The sequence below is a fragment of the Chrysochloris asiatica genome, unplaced genomic scaffold, assembly GCF_000296735.1.
Source record: "Chrysochloris asiatica unplaced genomic scaffold, ChrAsi1.0 scaffold00287, whole genome shotgun sequence".
In the NCBI taxonomy this organism is placed as follows: Eukaryota; Metazoa; Chordata; class Mammalia; order Afrosoricida; family Chrysochloridae; genus Chrysochloris; species Chrysochloris asiatica.
The window spans coordinates 2,339,977-2,360,090 of record NW_006408805.1 but is presented as its reverse complement, the minus strand read 5'-3'; the positions used below and the strand labels follow the sequence as shown (position 1 = coordinate 2,360,090).

Below are 20,114 nucleotides of genomic sequence, written 5' to 3'. Positions count from 1 at the left end.
GAGGCAGGGACATGGCCACAGAAGACTAGAGTAGAGAGCGAAGCATCCAGCTGATATGAAGTGAGGAGAGATACACAAGAACACCCATACTTGCAGATAGTACACACTTAATCGGGCTTCAATGGCTGGATAATCAGAACTTGACTAGAAGAAGAAAGAAGAAGGAAAAAAATAGTAACCCGATACAATTTGATGAATTTTACCTATGTTTATGGATGTAGTAGCTTAAAAAAGGGAACAAATCTTTACAGCGAGGATCACTCCCACCCCATTGGTACACAGGGTTAACAGGGATGGGCAACTTAGACATTGGCTACCCAAAATGGGGGTGGGTGGGGGCAGGCTACAAAGGCTAGAAGTGACTGGCTTACAAGCTTTCAAGAGGGAGCCTAGTTTCAAACGAGGTGGGGGAACCTCATAAAACCTAAATTCTTATGTTACTCAAAAGACTCAATCCGTAAAGAGATAGCCCTACAGTCTGGGAAACAATCTTTGGGAATGATATAACTGATACGGATCTAATTTCTAAAATATATAGAACGTTTCTATAACTTAACAAACAAAAGTCAAATAACCCAATCAAAAACTTGGTAAAGGACATGACCAGACACTTCAAAGAGTATATTCAAATTGCCAACAGACACATGAAAAAGTATTCAACATTATTAGCCATCAAAGAAATGTAAATCAAAACCACAATGAGATACCATTTCACTCCTACTTGGATTCCCCGGATGGCACTGTAAGATAAGCACTGGACAATCGTTAACCGCAAAATTGGCAGTTCAAACCCACCAACTGCTCCTCAGAAATCCTATACAGGGTCACTATGAGTCAGAATTGACTTGATGGCACTTAAGAACAACAACAGGATTGCCAAAGGGAGGCAAGGTGGCTCTATAGGGTAAGCACTGAATTGCAAACCACAGGATCAGTGGTTAAAGCTTAAGAGTCACTCCATGGGGAAACCATGAGGCTTTCTGCACCTGCAAAAAGTTACACCCTCAGAAATCCTATCCTATACAGAGTCACTATAAGTTGGAACCAACTGGGTGGCACTTAACAACAACAAACAGGATGGCCAAGATTTTTTTTAAAAGATGTAGGCGGGGGGTGGATAACAAGTATTAGAGAGGATATGGATAAATTGGAACCCTCATTCATTGTTAATGGAAAGCAAAATCACGCAGCCATTGTGGAAAACAGTCTGATGGTTCTTCAAAAAACAAGAGTTAGAGCTTCCCTGTGACCCAGTAATTCCACACCTAGGCATATACCCTAGGAATCTAATAGAAGTGACAGACAGACACAGGCACAAGTACAGTCAGCACAGTACTACTAACCATAGCAAAAACATGGAACAACCTAAGTGCTCATCAATGGATGAATGGGGTTTATATAGAGAGAGTTGACCCTTATACAACACAGGTTTGAACTTCACAGGTCCATTTACGTGTGTGTGACACTAATCATCTCTCTGTGAATAGTTCATATCTCCAGTAAATTGTGACTTGCAGTTAAGAGTGATCACTCATGGTTCTCTTTGTTCATCATGTTTGGTATAGTACAGTAAACCTTGACTAACACCACAGGACCCATACGAAGTGCCACTAGTGATGCTGGAAGTGCTCCCAGGAAGCAGAGAACAGGCATGACATTACAAGAAAAGTTTAATTATTTGATATATTTCAAGACTGAGGTCAGCAGCTATGGGTGCCCACCATTTCAAGATGAATGAATCTAGAATAAGGACCACTGTAAAAAAAAAAAAAAAAAAGGAAATCCATGAAACCCTACTGCAGCTATGCCACAGGCAATAAACCTTGTACTTTTTGCAAAATACATTTTTATTTCACATTGAAAATGCAGCTTTTATGTGAATGTATGTTGCTATTGTTGTTAGGTGCCATCAAGTCAGTACTGACTCATAGCAACCCTATGCACAACAGAACGAAACACTGCCCAGTCCTGAGCCAACCTCACAATTGCTGCTATGCCTGAGCCCATTGCTGCCACCGCTGTGCCAGGCCATATCATGAGGGATCTCCCGCTTTTGCTTCAACCCTCCACTTTACCAAACCAGTGACTGGTCCCTCCTGATAATATGTCCGAAGCTCGAGAGATGAAGTCTGGCCATCCTGACTTCCATGGAGCACTCTGGCTGTACTTCTTCCAACACAAATGTTTATTCTTTTGGCAGTATTCAATATTCTCCTCCAACGCCATAATTCAAATGCATCAATTCATAATTCATCTATGATCTTCCTTATTCACTGTCCAATGTTAGCATGCATATGAGGTTATTGAAAATACCATGGCTTGGGTCAGATGCACCTTATTCCTCAAATTGACATACATATAATACATTGTTGTTGTTAAGTGCCGTCGAGTCGATTCCAATCTATAGCGACCCCGTATAGGGTTTCTGAGGAGCAACTGGTGAGCTGGAACCGCCGATCTTGCAGTTCAAATGGCTTTGCAGTCTGTCACATTAACCCACAGTGCCACACCAGGACTCCACATATAATACATATAACATACAAATTATGTGTTGATTGACTATGTTATCAGTAAGGTTCTTGGTCAACAGTAGGCTATTAGTAGTTAAGTTTTGGGGAATTCGAAAGTTATACACCAACTTTTGACTGTGGGATACCGGTACCAGTAACTCCATGTTATTCAAAGGTCATTTGTACATATGATGGGATACTATTCAGTGATAAAGAAAAATAAGTTACAAAGAATCTTAAAAGAATATGAACATTCTGTTGAGTAAGCTTATGGTTCAAATCGATCTTGCAGTCCAGCACATTAACCCTCAGCGCCACACCAGGACAACATCTGTTCTTTTTGGTGATGGGAAAAGAAACACCAAATGAAGGTGAAATTAATGAAAGTTGACGATGTTACTAAAAAGTTGTTGTTGTTGTCAAGTGCTGTTAAGTAGGTTTCAACTCATAGTGACCCTGTATAGGGTTTCCAAGGAGCGACTGGTGAGCTTGAACCACACAAACTTGCAGTTCAAACCAACCTTGCAGTCCAGCACATTAGCCCACAGCACCACACCAAGACTCCCACTAAAAAGTAGTACACAAGAAAAAAAGACCTGTTGCTAATTACTATGACATATATATATATATAATTTTGAAACAACAGCAAAAACATACGTGTAGGTATATATATGTATGTAGCCATATATGTGTATTTTTGTTGTTGTTAAGTGACATCACATAAATTCTGACTAATAGCGACCCTGTATAGAGTTTCAAAGGAGCAGCTGGTGAGTTTGAACAACCAACCTTGTGCTTCAAATCGACCTTGAGGGCAAGTGCTTATCATATGGTGTCACACACATGTCTATATGTATATGTGTATGTGTATATGTATGTATATGTATCGATGGAGTCCTAGTGTGACGCTGTGGGTTAATGCACTAGACTGCAAAGTCACTTGAACCACAAGGTTGGCAGTTCAAGCTCACCACTTGCTCCTTGTATATACACATCTATATGGCTTTATGGAGTCCTGGTGTGGTGCTGTGGGTTAATGCACTGGACTGCAAAGTTGGTTTGAACTGCAAAGTTGGCGGTTTAAGCTACTCAGAAACCCTATACAGAGTCACTATGGGTTAGAACCGACTCAACAGCACTTAACAACAACACCAACAATGTGACTATATGCACACATATTCATATTTATAATAAAGCACATAGTGGACACAGTTATGGATGCTTCTTAAGCATAACCAAATACTTTGTGAAATTGGATTTCTGGATTTGAATGATTAGGATTATAGTCTAGTGAGACAGCTTTGTCAATGGCATAACAGTTCATAAAGTTATGTTCTATTTCCTTATTTGGTGAGTAGTGTCTGGAGTCTTAAAAGCTTTTGAGCAGCCATCTAAGATAAAACTGTTGGTCTCTACTCAATTGGAACAAATGAGAAAGAAGGAAAACAAACACTCAAAGAAGAAACTAGTCTGTATGACAAAAGTGTACACAAACCAGGGCCTCATCTACCCTGAGTCCAGAAGAACTAGATGGTACCCAGCTACTACTGCCAAGCATTCTAATCAGGGTCACAATAGAATAGGAGAAAAACATGGAACAGACCCTCAAATTGCTAAAAAAGGAAAAACAGATGTACTGGACTGATTGAGACTAGAGAACTCTCTTAGACTATTGCTCTGAGATACTCTTCAAACCATGAGCCAAAACTCTCCTCTGAGATCCCCTTGTAGCTAAATAGTGAATTAGCTAATAATAAATAAATAAATAAATAAATATCACCTGTAAGTACTGTGCTACTTTAAAAACAATAGCTATATGAGACCAAGGAGTCCTAGTGTGGCACGGTAGGATAAGCACTGGTCTCTAAGGTCAGTTTTAACCTAATGGTCAGCAGTTCAAATCTACCAGCTACTGCTCAGAAACCCTATATAGAGTCACTATGAGTCAGAATCAACTCGACAGCGTTTACCAACAACAAAATAAGAGACCAATGAGACATATATGAGCATGGTGGCTCCATATAATAAGCACTGGACTGCAAACCACAGGTTGGCAGTCACTAGGAGTCAGAACCAACTTGGTGGCACTTAACAAGAACAACACATGAGACCAAACAGTCATTACTTTAGAGAAAAGATGAAAATGTAAGCAGACAGGGAAACTAGATCAACAGAAACAGAACAACCAGAGCAGAAATAATGAGAATGATCATGCACTGTGAAAAATGGAACCAACGTCACTGAATAACTTGTGTAGAAACTGTTGAATGGGAACCTATGCTCCAACCCCAGCTCTGCTTCCATAGCTCCCTACAACTAATTCATCTTTCTGCTCTCTTCTCTCCAGGCCAAGTGTACTCCTTCAGCCAGCAGCCCCAGGACGAGGTGGTGGTATCAGGACAGCCAGTGACACTGCTGTGTGCCATCCCCGAATATGACGGCTTCGTTCTGTGGATCAAGGATGGCTTGGCACTGGGTGTGGGCAGAGATCTCTCAAGTGAGTATGCTCAGATTCCCCCTCGAGAAAATCTAGAACCTGGAACCCTACTTGGAAACACACACCTCCATAAGCATTTGAGGACTAAACACCCCATTTTCATTCCAGCTTCTACAAGGCAAGCCCTGAGTCCAGATTCCATAGGACTCTGAGGGCCCCTTTGATCAGTAATAATGAATTATAAGTAAACTCTCAAGTCTGGTGGAGTTCCTAAACTTAGCACAGTGTTGCTGTGAAACGTCACTGCCATGTCAAATACAAATCATGTAAAGTCGGATTTTTAGAATTCAAGTGTTCTCTTGCCTTGGTCCAGATCTATCTCTCCACCCACCCCACCCACCCCCACACACACACTGTTATCTAAGGTGTAATTATATAGTAAGGAACTAGAAGTCACCCCTGGTTCTTAGCCCCCATTAAAGGGCCAAGTAAATTGAAAACTCTCGGAGAAACCCAGTTAATTTTAGAGCTATCAGGCTACGTGAAAGAAAGAAAAAAAGTTTTGAAAGTAAACTCCAAGCCTTGGTGAGTGTACCCGGCCGATATTCTGTGAACATGCCACATGTTTCCATGGTTGTTTGTGACTGGCATCTGTTCTTGCTGGTTGGTGCCCATGCCACACCATTTGCTATCTGTTTTGAATGTCAATGCTATAAACCCACACAGATGTCTTTCTAATCCATCCCCTCCCCTGGGCAAAACAGAAATGGATTCATTATTGCCTTGGTCACTCACCCATCAGACATTACTGTTCTTCCCTGGTTGCAGGGGGTGGGGGAAGATAGACACGTTGCTAGCCTTGGCATCAACTATAAGTTCAGAACAAGGGATCTGGATGTCACTGTGACTGGGGAGTCGTGCAAGTGGAAGAAGACAGAAAAATATGTATTCAATTGAGAGTAGCTTTGCCTCTCAGCTGTACAGCTGCAGGGAAATAAAAAATCGAAGTGCACTCAGGAACATGATGGTTAGGAAATTAATATTTTAAAATGTGAGTTATGTCTTGCCAAAAATGTATATTGAAATATTATAGCAATGGTCAATAGCATCACAACTTTTGAGTGCTATAGCCCAGCTGAGCATGGATAAAATACACAATAATATCTCTAAAATATACTGTCCTGCCATAATGTTTAAGTATTATGGAAGCCAGCCAACTTCAGAGACTATTAACTTCCTTACCCTAGAGAAATGGGGGACAGCTATGACCTTCCCAACCTAGAGCTGCTCATGCTCTGGATGACGCTGTGCTTGGCCCACAACTGTAACTAGTTAAGGAGGCTGTCTGGGTTCCTGCTTATCAGCCATCAGTTAGGTACTGGAGTCTCGTTCGGTCAGTGACCAAAAGAAGGCCCACAGTCACCATGGTGGGTGGTTCTTCAGATAATTACCTCTGGCATCCAGCTCCATGAGATCTAGGACTGGGCCCTGCTAAGTTCCGAAGGAACTCCTACTCAGATGAGCTGGGCTCTGCTTCACCTCCAACTGAACTTCATTTATAGGAAGAAGGTTGGGTCTCTCCTTTCAGAGCCAATAAAATCAAACTCTAGGTAAAGTACTTGCCTTGTACTTTAAAAGAAGGGGCTCACTTTGCCCCCAGATAGCACAATATCAAATAGTGATAAAAAAAAAGTTGTTGTTGTTGTTAGTTGTGATCAAGTCAATTCCTACTCATGGTGATCTCATGTGTGCAGAGTAGAACTGCTCTATATGATTTTCAAGAAGCCGACCAGCAAACCTTTCTTCCAAGGAGTCTCTGAGTGAGTTTGAACTGTCATTGTTTCAGTTTGTGGTCAAGCACTTAATCATCTGTGTCTTCCAGGGACACCAATAAAAGCTTACATTTTTAATAGATACTGTTTACTTGCCTGGCAGGGAAAATGAGATTTGATTCAGCAAGTATTTATAGAGTACTCAAGACTGCAAAAGTTTTCTTATGGGGACGCTGAGGCCCCATGCTTATGGCCACTCGTGGTCTCTTCCATTTAAAATCTGAGTCCCCATTCAGTCTATCCCGAATGATACCTAAAGTTATTGAAGACCTAAATGTCTTTCTGGTCACAAAGACTAGAAAAATCAGTCAAAGAAAATGATTTATGAATGCACTTTCTCATATTGATAGAGCATTTTTCTTCTAAGAAGCTCAAGTACTTCTCAGACATTATCTCATAAATATACAATGATCCATTGGAGAAAAGAAAGAGGGATTTTTCTCTTTGACAGGTAAACAAAGTCACAGTTGAGAAAGAAATTAACTCAAACATAACCAATCCCAAAGTGTTGGACTCTCTGTCTTTTAACCCCAAACTGCCTGTGTTCCCTTCTAAAAATGGGTATCTCTTTGAGTATACCACCTCACTGTCATTTTTATTGAAGTTGGCATTTATAAACTATTTAATGTGTCAGGCATCTTGCATAACTGTTCTTTTTAGCTGTCATCAAATCAGCCCCATGCACAACAGAAGAAAACGCTGCCTTGTCCACACCATACCTATACGGCTGCAGATCAAACCATTATACTCCATAAGGTTCTCATTGTCCACACCATACCTATATGGCTGCAGATCAAACCATTATACTCCATAAGGTTTTCATTGTTGATTTGTTTGAAGTAGGTTTCCAGGCTTTTCTTCATGGTCTTTCTTAGTCTGGAAGCTCCACTCAAACCTATCCAGCATCATAGCACTACATACAAGCCTCCACAGAGAGATGGGAGTGGCTGTGCATGAGATGCATGACCAGGAATCAAGCCTAGATCGCCCACATGGAAGATAGGAATTCTACCACTGAATCACCCTCAGTCTACCCTTCTGAGGTATTAGTATTATCCTCATTTCATTGATAAGAAAACTGAGGTACAAAGAAATCAAAATAACTTATCCAAGGTAATAGAGCTAGGATGTGATAGATGGGTATTTGAGCTTAACTGTAGAATCCAGACAGAATACTCTTGCGTCCCTGGGGAGCAGCAAGAGGAAGTAAGAATACTAGAGAAGGAGCTAGAAATTCCTTAGAATCAATGCTTCTGGATGCATATGTGTTTCAAAGCTGCTGCCAGTCCTTGAGATAGCATCACAGCTCATTGCCTAATTAGGGAAATACAAACAAACCCATCACTGATGTTTTCAGCTGCTCATGAGAATGAAATCCTGCTGCTGATGGCTTGCAAGACAACAAAAACACAAGCTCCCGCCAAGATGCCTGCAGAAGACTGGGGACTAATCACAGGACAGATGCAGAGGTTAGGCTAGGGGGCTGGGCTGGCAAGCCAGCTACTAAGGGCAGCAGCAGCAGCAGCAGCAGGGAGAAGATTGAGCTGGAATCCATTTCCAGCCCTGGCCCTGGCCATCTTAACTCACCTGGGCTCCTTCCCAAAGCTCAGCAGAGGGAAGGAAGGGCAGGCGGGAGGGGCAGCCATATCCTGGAGGGCACAGCTGATTGGCTAGTGAGCATCTCCAGCCAGGCCTGCACAGTTGTGTGGGACCATTAGACGACATGGTAAGGACAATGATACTCATGCCAACATGAGCCCAGGGGCTCAGCCGCACAGGATGCACCCAAAAAAATCATGTTAGAAAACCTAAAGGGGAATTAGTTACCTCAGTGACCAGAAATAGGTCCTCCAGAGGGAGCCCTGCCCCACCTCTGCCAGACCCTTAGCTTATGGAGCCATCTAGTGAAATCTTTCCTCCAGTGTAGAAAATCTCTGCCACTTCGTTGACAATGACAGGATTTCACTACCTCCTCTGGCTGCCTAGAATATTATTTTACCCCTCAAATAATGAAGGAAAGTCCCTGAGTGCCACGCGTGGTTTGCGATTCATTGCAAACCTAAACGTTGACTGTTCAAACACATCCAGCAGAAAAAAAGGCTTGGTGAACTGCTTCTGTAAGCATTAAACCCACTGCTACCCACTTGATTCTGGCTCATAGTAGCCCCATAGTCCAGAGTAGAACTCTGCCATAGGGTTTTCAAAGCTGTAAATCTTTGTGGAAGCAGACTGCCACATCTTTCTCCCACAGAGTGCCTTGGCTGACCTTTTGGTTAACAACCAAGTGATTTTACCACTGTGCCACCAGAACCATAAAGGTTACAGCCAAGAAAACACTGTGGGGCAATTCTACTCTGGGATACCTGGGATCGCCGTGAGTCAGAATCAACTCAATGGCAGTCAGGTACTGAATCAGCTCCTCCATGCCAGTGTTATCCTTAGAAGCTGCGTGAAGGAGGCTAACCCACACAAAGAGACTTTGGTATTTGAAGGGCATTATTGCATCTCTCTCTTTCTCTCTCCCCCTCTATCCCCCTGGCTTGAAGCCTGATCTTCTCTTTAAAAACCCAAATTAATCCAATTTCCTCTCCCCTTCCCCAGCCCACTCCCCTATGGTACATTTCTGAAGATTCTCACTGTGCTGGCAAAGGTGATTCAGAAAGAGGAGCAGTTTGGGGCTGCAGGGGGTGAGTGGGAGAGAAAGGACAGGCCCTGAGGAAAGAAGGGGGCCAGGACAGGAAGAAAGTATGGAGCATGGTGTCCAGCTAGGAGGAGTGGGGTAGGAAGAGCAGAGCTCAAGTGAGAGAGAAAGTAAAGAGGTTTAAGGTCTAAGACCAAGGAAAAAGGTGGTGGTGATGATGATGTGCTGTGGAGTCGGTTCCAACTCATAGCGACCCTGCACAGGGTTTCCGAGGCTGTAAATCTTTACGGGAGCAGAAAGCCTCATGTTTCTCCCGCGGAACCACTGGTAATTTCGAACTACTGACCCTGAGGTTAGCAGCCTGATTCGTAACCACTACGCTACCAGAGCACCTTAAGGAAAAAGGAGATCTGCCAAATCTGACCAGCCACAACTTGTGTTGGCCTTTGTATTCAACCCTCCAGAGCAGCAGGATAGCTCATTCATGATTTTATTATCCTCAGGCTTATATTTATCTAATATTTATCACTAATGTACAAGGAACCCCAAATTCCTAAGTGTCCTGAGTACCTCTTAAGTGCTTAGTCAGATCCTGAGGTTAGAGATGGGAAAGAGAAATGCCTAGACAAGGGCTACTGATGGCTCAAAGTGGCCAGAGGAATCTAGGCACTGGTAGGTTGTTGTTGTTAAGTGCTGAGTTCATTCAGACCCATAATGACCCTATATAGGGTTTCCGAGGAGCAGCTGCTGAGCCTGAACTGCCAATCCTGCTGTTCAATCTGACTTTGTAGTCCAGGGTATTAACCCACAGCACCACACCAGGCACTGGTAAGAGGGACCTAAATATCTACTTCCTGTATAATCTGGAACAAAATTTTTCACCTAAGCCACTCTTGATCCTTTTCCATCTATTTCTTTTTCTTCCTTCTCTCTCTCTCACTCTGTCTTCTCTCTGCCTCTGAATCTCAGACTAGTCCTCCCTGTGTCTCTGTCTGTCTCTCTGGATGTCACCTAATCAAAATGCCCAGTGCTAGCTTTCCAGTTTCCACTTTCAGAGTAATGACCCAGCTGCAAGGGTCCACACTTAGCATTCCAACCTGCTGTTAGCGCCTGTCAAGTCAGCCCCAATTCATGGTGACCCCATGCACATGTGGTGCAATGGATTCCCCCAACTTTCCTAAATACACACGTACATGCTGCTCTAACGCTTTGGGAAACCCGTGGTTTTGTTCTTCTGATCCTGAGATCAGACCTCTCACTGCTGTGCCTGTGTACCATGAATATCTCCCCTGATATGCCCACTGTCTCCACAGGTTACCCACAGTACCTGGTGGTAGGGAACCACCTGTCAGGGGAACATCACCTGAAGATTCTACGGGCAGAGCTGCAAGATGATGCTGTGTATGAATGCCAGGCCATCCAGGCCGCCATCCGCTCCCGCCCTGCACGCCTCACTGTCTTGGGTAAGAACTACTCTGCATGCAAGAGGCGAGAGGGAACACAAGCATGGTGAGGATAGTATGGGAAATTCCAGTGACTCCACCCCAGAAGGTTCCTCCAGCTGGACTGGGGGCACTCCCCACTGGGCCAACCCGTAGGCATCATCCCACAGGGCTCAAACCACTGCTCCTTCATCATGTCCTTACCTTCCCCCCACAAAATGGAAAAAACAGTAAAGATTCCTGCAGTGGGAAATCAGAAAACCAATGTCTAACTCTGCTGTGCTTGACTCAACTTAGGGAGCAAATTCAGGCTCCTGGAAGCAACTTGATTTCATCAGAGAACATGTTCTGTGTGGCTGACCCATGCCAGGCCCTGAGCTGGTCACAGAGGCCATCTACTGACCTCCCCTCCATCCTATCTATCGACCACCCCTACCAAAATCAGCCTTGAACTTCATTCTCCCCAAGACTTCAGGACCCATGGGGAGCACCAGTAACCCACCCCTCACCACTCCACAGCCATACTGCTCCTAAAGGAAGAATGGGGCTGTCCTAAGTCATTCCTAGGAAGATTCATTCCAAGCCCTGATCCCAAATGCCAGGCATCTTCCCTGAAGAGGCCCCTCTCCATCTCTCCTGCAGACCTGTCCAAAAACATGGGAGTGGGCTCAGTGACCCCTAAAACTGCTTCATTCTCATTTAGAGTTCAGCCCTGCCATCTCCCTCCACCAGCCAGATGTTGCTGAGGATCAGGGCTCACAGGTGACCAGCCTAGCACATAAGTAATAATAGTTCACATTTGCATAGCACTTTGTAGCAACTCCCAAAGCACCTTCACACACCTCGTTTCAGCTGCTCCTGCTCCAACCCAATGGGACAGTGAGTATTAGCCTGGGTGAGAAAATGAGGCTCAGAGAAGCAAAGGGACCTCACCCAGGGTCCCCTACCTGGGAGAAAGTGGAGCCTAGGTAGAACCTGGTCTTTCTACCCCTCACTGCCTCACCACACCTGAGTTGAGCATGGGCAAGCAAAGAAGGAAGTGTGATTTTTGCCCCACCTGTCTCTGCAGCTGTTGAGAAGGTTTGACACAGGGTGGGCAGCTAGGGCACTGCCTCCTCACAGGATAGATAAGATGCACGGCTGCTCTAAGATAAAATAGTTAAGAGAGGGTCAGGTTATCTTCAGATCTACACAGGCTAATGCTCCAAACACTGCAGAGGAAGGACCCAGAGGATCAATCAGCCAGTTCTGAGCGTGGCTTCTCAAGACTGGAAGGAGGACCTTGGGCCAGCCATCAAAACCTCCTTCAACCTCTGTGCTTCCTCTGGCCTGTGGGGAGAGGGATGAGGATATCAGTCCACCCATGGTAAATACTGGGATGCTTGGCCTACTAGTGGGCCTCCTCTCAAAAATCGGGGATATTAAAAGGAGACGTGGCCAAAATGGGGATGAGTCTGATTTAGTATGTGGGACTGGGAGAGGAGGGAAGGAGTATTTAGGAACTAATGTTATTTCTGGTTCTGAGAATTGCTAAATGCCAGAAGGAGATTTGCTAAGGGATGCTGTGGGATCTTTACTTTCAGAACTTGTTCAGCCCTGCCCTCAGAGAGATCTGCCCTCGGGGACTTCATTTGCTTTCTAGAGGTGCCAAGGGACACCATGTTGAGAGGAGCTGCAGCGCTGAGCATTCCTCTGAGTTCCTAACCCAAGTTACCGCAACTCCACGTATGTCAGAGTAGGGCTGTGCTCCATGGGGTGGCTTGGATGTAATCTTCATGAAAGCAGACCAACCAGACCCTTCTTCCCTGGCACCACTGGGTGGTTGATTCATACCAGCCACTTATATCACCCAGGGCCCTTACTCTGATGTCACCCAGGACATAAAACAGATGGGTCAGTATCTCATCCTTAAGTTGTATTAGAACTTCACCCAGTAAGCCCAAGCATTTTTAAGTGCCTGTCCTCTCTGGCATCTCAATCACACTGCAAAATCCCTAGTATTAAAAGTCTGAATTATTCCAAATGTTTTACTGATAAGGAAATCAACAGATTGGAGAGGCAAAGGGACTTGAAGAAGGCCCCATAACTTAATTAACATTCAAAAGAGACTACAGCTCTTCTATCTCCAAGCCTCACTGTCCTGGGTAAGAACTACTCTGCATGCAAGAGGCGAGAGGGAACACAAGCATGGTGAGGATAGTATGGGAAATTCCAGTGACTCCACCCCAGAAGGTTCCTCCAGCTGGACTGGGGGCACTCCCCACTGGGCCGTAGGCATCATCCCACAGGGCTCAAACCACTGCTCCTTACCTTCCCCCCACAAAATGGAAAAAAACAGTCAAGATTCCTGCAGTGGGAAATCAGAAAACCAATGTCCAACCCTGCTGTGCTTGACTACAGCTCTTTTAACTCCAAGCCAATGCCTGTTGCCCAGCCTCTGCATTCCTGAATGCCAGAAGAGCCATACTTGTCTGCTGGTGAAGTGCCAAGCTTCTGAGAGCACAGATCCAATTTTGTTTGGGGTCACATCTGCAGGGCACTCACTCCCCCTCCTCCAGGGCATGGCCTGGCACTGCTCTCTAGCACACCGCTGAGTTGACAATAGGGGGATGTGTTATAGTCCAGTCTGGGGATGTGTTGAACAGGGAGGAGGAGGTGTTTCCAGGGGGTCTAGCAGCATCCCCTAGTAGAATTCCTAAGAGCCAGAAAGGGAGCCTGCACATCCATCAATTTTTTTTTATGCAGACACTATAAAAACTCACCAGACAAACTACACCCCAAAAGCAAGACTTTCCCCAGACCCTGCCTAGTCTTCCCTGATTCCTGGGACCACCCTAGGTCCTAGCTCTCAGTTGGCCCTGCAGAATGTTGCCTGCTGAGTCTCCTTGTTGTGGAGGGTCCCTCCTACTGCCCTGGAAGGAGCCCCTGCATGTAGCAGTCCATTGGTTGGTGGGAAAGGTCTTTGCTCAGCAGCAGAGGGTAGACAGAGCAGCTGTTCCAACAGGGAGAATTGTGTTTCTCCACCCTGGTCCAGCCAGTCTTCCCAACCAAGACCCCATCTGCATTGCCGTGACATCTCAGCCAGGGAAACTGTCCCAGCCAGTTCCCGGAGGGGACTGCCTTCCCTGTGTTCCTAGAATGAAAGAGCTTCCTAATTTAATCTCTATTTGCCTGAGATAGATTTTTAATTAAATAAAGTAAGATCCTGATTAGAACCTGTGGAAGCTGTGAGAACAGAATTAGATGGTTTTCCAGCAAAATTACAAAGCAAACACTTTGGCTAGAGCAGGGGAAGGCCTCCCAAGGGTCTTCCATCAAAGCACCAAGTGAGGAGGGTAAATACTAGAGATTATATAGCCAACAGATGTGCATTGTTAAAATGTGCATCTGCTGGGGTGTGCTTGGAGAAGCCAGAGGGCGAGCTCACGGAGCCTGCGGGGCTCTAGGGATGACGTGTGGGCTTGGGCCTCAGCAGCCAAACCTAGAGCCACAGACACATTAATTAACATTGTGTTTCCAGCTCTCCGATGCAATCAGACAAGGAACAACTTGGCGCTGAGCATTTGCCACCCTTGGAGGCAGAGAGGGGTAGCAAGGGAATGGGGACAGAAAGAGGAGGAAGGAGGTGAGCTATGAGAAGCTAAAGTGATGGTTGCATAGGCCACCTGGACCCCATGGTCCTGCTGCTTTCCTTCAGTGGCCCAGCCTCAGGCCACACCACTCAGGATGGGCTTCTTTCAGCCCCCAGAACAGCTCAGGAAACATCGTGTCCGGAAAATGAATTTAGAGCCCATAACCAGCTGTGTAATCTTCACCCTGTTAATCTTTCTAGGTCTTGATTTTCTCATCTGTAAAATGGGAGGTAGTGGTGGTTAGGATGGTCTCTAAGAACTTCCCAGTTTCCAAAATGCTGTGACTTCCACAATAAAAAGTCCAACATGCTGCACCAACTATTTTAGAAAAATGGCCCACCACCCCACCAAAACCTGGATTCAAGTGGTAACTGAGGCATAGAAGTTAAACAGCATACCATTTGAAACCTGGTATTGTGAAGTTGGTTGTGTGTGCCCTAGTCCCAGAGTCCTCCCTGTGAAGGCCTCCAGAACCAGCTCCCGTTTGTATCTCACCATCACTGCAGAGACTCAGCTTAGTTGGCGTCATTGGACCCATACACATGTTCAGAACGGTGCTGTAGGAAGAGTTCTGGGCTACAAAGTAGAATGCCCTCCTGCAGCTTATTAACTGGGTAACCTTGGACAAGGCCCTTCAGGCTAAAGTGGTTCTTCTTTGGTTCTCTATACCCAGTCCTTAGCACGGGATGGATGGATTGGATGGATGGAAGGAAGGATGGATGGATGGATGGATGGATGGATGGATGGATGGATGGGTAGATAGATAGATAGATAGATAGATAGATAGATAGATAGATAGATAGATAGATAGATAGATAGATGTTGTTGAATCAACAATGACTCCCAGAAACCTGATATACTGTTGAATGAAATACTACCCTGCCCTGCATCAACCTCACAATTGCCAGTTCATTGTGACTACTGTGCCAATCCAAGTCACCAAGGGACTCCCTCATACTCACTGGTCCACGTTTTACCAAGCATGATGTTTCTCTCCAGCAATTGAACACTTGCTGATGCATGCAAAGTAAGAGAGTCTAACGTACTCTGTTGTTTTCATTGCTTAATTTTCAAAAGTAGATCTCTGCCTTTCTTCCCAGTCTATCTAGAAGCTCTGCAGAAATGTGTGACCATGCTGGTATTTGAAATACTGGCAACATAACTTCCATCATCAGAGCAATAGGCAAGCCACCACAATACGACATAATGACAGATGGATACTGGCATCACAGAGTAGATGCTCAATAATATTTGTTTAAAAATGAAGGAATGAATGAGTTTCTGGCTCTTCATGTATAAAAATGGAGATATTAATAATAATGATAATAAAAATCTCTTAGGATGTTTTTTCCAACCCTTTTCTGTGAATCTAGTAAAGATCTAAAGAGACCATCAGCTCCACACCCAATAAATCATACACCTCTCGTCATCCCAAAGATGTCAATCCTTCCAGCACAACACCACTTCCTCCCTGTGTCTCCCACCCCCACTCCTCCCTCTTTCTCAACCCCTCTGACCTTGTCCCTGGGATAATGCTGCCCACCCCCAATCTCAATGACTGACCATTCCATGACATGTGTACCTCACTTGTGTAGTGGCCCCTCACCTACATCTATCCATTGCTTGGCTGAAAATTGAGTCACAACAGTGAGTTCACTTCCAGGCCTGAAAGGTGACCACATGCCAGAGTCTCAGGTTCCATCAGTCTCTATCTGACCAGTAAATCTGGTCTTTTTTATGCTCTTGAGTTTTGTTCCACATTTTCTCCCACTCTATCCAAGACCTTCTAAGGTAACCCCTTTCAGTAGTAGCCGGGCACCATCTAGTTCCTCTGGAAACATATTCATGCAGTCTATTAGTCCATTGTACTAACTGATTCCAAGCATCTTCAATTTTTATCACTCTTCTGAGTTGTACCTTGGTGGTGGTGTACCGTGGAGTCAGTTCCAACTTGTAGTGACCCTGCATAGGGCTTCCAAGGTTGTAAACTTTCTGGGAGCAGAAAGCCTCACCTTTCTCCCATGAAACAACTGGTAGTTTTGAACTGCTAACCTTGAGGTTAGCAGCCTGACTCATAACCACTGCACTACCAGAGCTCTTTAGTTGCACTTTATATGACCACTTATATACTCCTAAGATCCCAGTAGCTACTCACCAAGTAGAAGGTAAAACACTGTCTCTGTGGGCTATGTATGCTATGCCAATTGACCATGGTGTCTTCCAAGACCATGGTCGTGAGCCCCCAGGCCCAGCATTTCATTTATTTAAAGTGTTTGGTAATGTCTAAGATGTCTCATAATTTTGCCTCATGTGCCTATCTGCTCCACCCCATTCATGGATATGTTTGCAGCAAAGGTAAATATCCACGTACAGATACCCTTTGTCAAACCTTTATCTATTTGTAGACATACTCCCAATCTCCCTCCCACACCTGTTCAGCCTGAGTCTATCCATGTGTCTACCCAGAGATCACATTTACTATAGGATTATGTATATAACAGTATTTACCTCTGTTGCCTTTAACTCTTGCATTCCTCTCTGTGTTTTCCCATGCCTTCATCATTCTTCTGCCAACATCCCTCTTGTTGTGTATTGCCTTCCCTTCACCCAAGCTAACAAGTGTCTACCCTCTATCCAGTGAATTACTCCCTTACCTCCATCCCCTGATAGCTATCGAAGAATGTTACTTTGAGTATGAAAACCTTTTCTTAATTTGTTACCTCATACAACAGTGGCCTCATACAATATTTGTCCTTTGATGATTGACTCATTTTACTAAACATAATATCCTCCAGGTTCACCCATGCTATGAAATGTTTCACAGATTCATCATTATTCTTCAGCATTGTGTAGTATTCCATTGTGTATATGTACCAAAGTTTATTTATCCACTGATGGGCATTTAGGCTGTCTCTATCTTTTTGCTATTGTATTAGTGCTGCAATGAACGTGGGTGTGCATATATCTATAAGTATTGTGGCTCTTATTTCTCTAGGATATATACCAAGGAGCTCTGGTAGCATAGTGGTTGCAAATCGGGCTGCTAACCTTAAGATTAGCAGTTTGAAACTACCAGCCGCTCTGCGGGAGAAAGATGAGGCTTTCTGCACCCATAAAGATTTACAGCCTCGGAAACCCTGTACAGGGTCGCTATGGGTCGGAACCAACTCGACGGCACTTAACAACAACAACAGCATATACCAAGTAAAGGGACTGCTGGGTCATGTGGTATTTCTATTTTCAGCTTTTCAAGGAAGCCCCATACTGTGTTCCACACCATTTTGCAGTCCCACCAGCAGTGCATGAGGTTTCCAGTCTCTTCACACCCTCACCAGCATTTGTTTTCTATTCTGGGGATTTTGCTACTAATGCTGGGGTGAGATGATATCTCTTTGTTGTTTTGATTTGTATTGCTCTGTAAGATAAGCACTGACTTGCTATCCATAGGTCAGCAGTTCAAAGTCACCAGCTGCTCCTCAGAAACTCTATACAGAGTTACTGTGAATTGGAACCGACTGAAGGGCACTTGACAAAAGCAATTGCTAATGATCACGAGCGTTTCTTCATGTTTGTTGGCAGTCTGAATGTCTTCTTTGGTGAAGTGTCTGCTCTTGTCCTCTACCCACTTTTAATTGGAATATTTGTGGGTTTCTTATTGAAGTGTTCAAGTTTTCTATAAATTTTAGAGATTAGTCCCTTATCTGATATATCATAGCAAAAAAAAATTCCTATTCTGTGGGTTCTCTTTCACTCTTTTGGTGAAATCCTTAGATGCACATGCAAGTGTATATAACATTTAGGAAGTTCCAATAATCTAGTTTATCTTCTGATAGTATATTTGTGCCCCTAAGTTTGTCCCTGTTGTTTTCATTGATGATCTTTATAGTTCTAGGCTTTACATTTAAGTCTTTGATCCATCTTTAACTTGTTTTTGTATATGAGATAAGATATGGATCTTGTTTCATTTTTCTGCAAATTGATATCTAGTTTGCCAGCACCATTTGTGAAAAAGACTGTCTCTTCTCATTTAATGTGTTCCAGCCCTTTGTCAAAGATCAGGTGACCATAAGTGGATGAATTTACTACTGGATTCTCAATTTTCTGTTCCATCGATCAATATGTCTTTCATGGTACCAATACCAGGCTGTTTTTACTACTGTGTTTGTTTAGTAGGTTCTGAGATCAGGAAGTGAGAGACCTCCTACTTTGTTCTTCTACTTTAGTAATGCCTTGCTTATCTGGGGTCTCTTTCTTTTCCATAGAAAGTTGGTCTAATCAGTCTAATGTCTTAGGATTGTTCTGAGGATCAAACTAATGCATATATAGGACACACACACATTCTCTTTATGCCAGAAAGTGTCATATACTCCCAAGCTGTGCACACACATGCTCACATGCATTTTGCCTACACACTGTTCTTTTTCCCACCTGCAGGAGTCTTAGTCTTGTAAATACCTAAATTGTTCCAGGGCCCAAACTATAAGTGTGGCCTTACATTTGATCTATCTAGCTGCCTGAAACCTTGGAATCCAAATAGTTGGATGACACGAGCAGGGAGAAAATGGGTGCCAAGAATTCAATCAATAAACATTTACTGAGAACCTAGGATGTGCCCAGCACCAATCTAGGCACTTGGAAATCATCAGTAAAAGAAAGAAAAACCCACCACTGCTGTGGTAGAGCTTGTGTTCTAGAAGGAGGGAACAGTCAGTAAATGATAAACATATTAAGCAAGTAAATTTTGTAAGATGTTATATAGTAATACGGGCTATAAAAAAAAAGAAAAAGTAGAACAGGGTAAAGGGGATCAAAAGTAGGTGGGAGGATGTTGGATGTCAGATTACTATTAAAAATAGTATTTTCCCAGTCTCTCTCCCCATTACCTTCTTCTTGGTACATTCAAATATTAACTCTGCTGTCTTGTGATTCCCACCAGAAATAAAGCTTCCCACATCAACATGAATTATTTAATGATGGAAACTAAGTCAGTTCAATAATCAAGGTGTCTCTTAAAATGATGTCAAGTCTCAAGTACTGAGAGAAACAAACAGATAAGGTCCAAATATGTCCTTCACTTGTTTGTCCTTTCAAAAACCCAGCCTTCCTTAGTCACTCCTCTGGCACAGCAATGGCAGGGCCCAGGTATCCTAAGCTCACATCTTTAGCCAACCAGGTCAGTTGGCATTGAGTCAATGCCAACACATGGCCACCCCAATATGCTTCATAGGGTTTTCAGTGACTGGCTTTTCAGAAGTAGATGGCCAAGCTTTTATTCCAAGGTTCTTCTTGAACGTCCAGCCTTTTTGTTAGTAGTTGATTATGTACCACCATTTGTAAGACCCAGGGATAGCATTTACAGCATCCTCTAATCCCCAATCCCTAACTTTCTGTGTGGGGAGTGTGGTGGTTGCATAGGATAAGAACTGGACTTTGAACCACAAGGTTGGCGGTTCGAGCTCACCAGCCCCTCCATGGGAGAAAGATGAAACTTTCTACACCCAAAAAGATTTAAAGCTCACCTAGCAGACATAGCAAAATGTTCCTTATCTGATTATTCAGTTATGCTGGTTAGTAATTCCATACATGAGCCCTGGATACCCACAGATAAATGTAAAAACCT

General features: G+C 44.0%; 1 protein-coding gene across 1 annotated transcript in view; it reads left to right on the top strand.

The window, feature by feature from the left end:
• Positions 1–20,114, top strand: part of KIRREL3 (kin of IRRE like 3 (Drosophila)) — an 881,737-nt gene that overhangs the window by 739,455 nt on the left and 122,168 nt on the right. The window contains exons 3-4 of the mRNA XM_006874577.1: positions 4,858–5,007; positions 10,734–10,883. Coding sequence (XP_006874639.1) covers positions 4,858–5,007; positions 10,734–10,883 — 300 coding nt within the window. The remainder of the gene's footprint in view (positions 1–4,857; positions 5,008–10,733; positions 10,884–20,114) is intronic.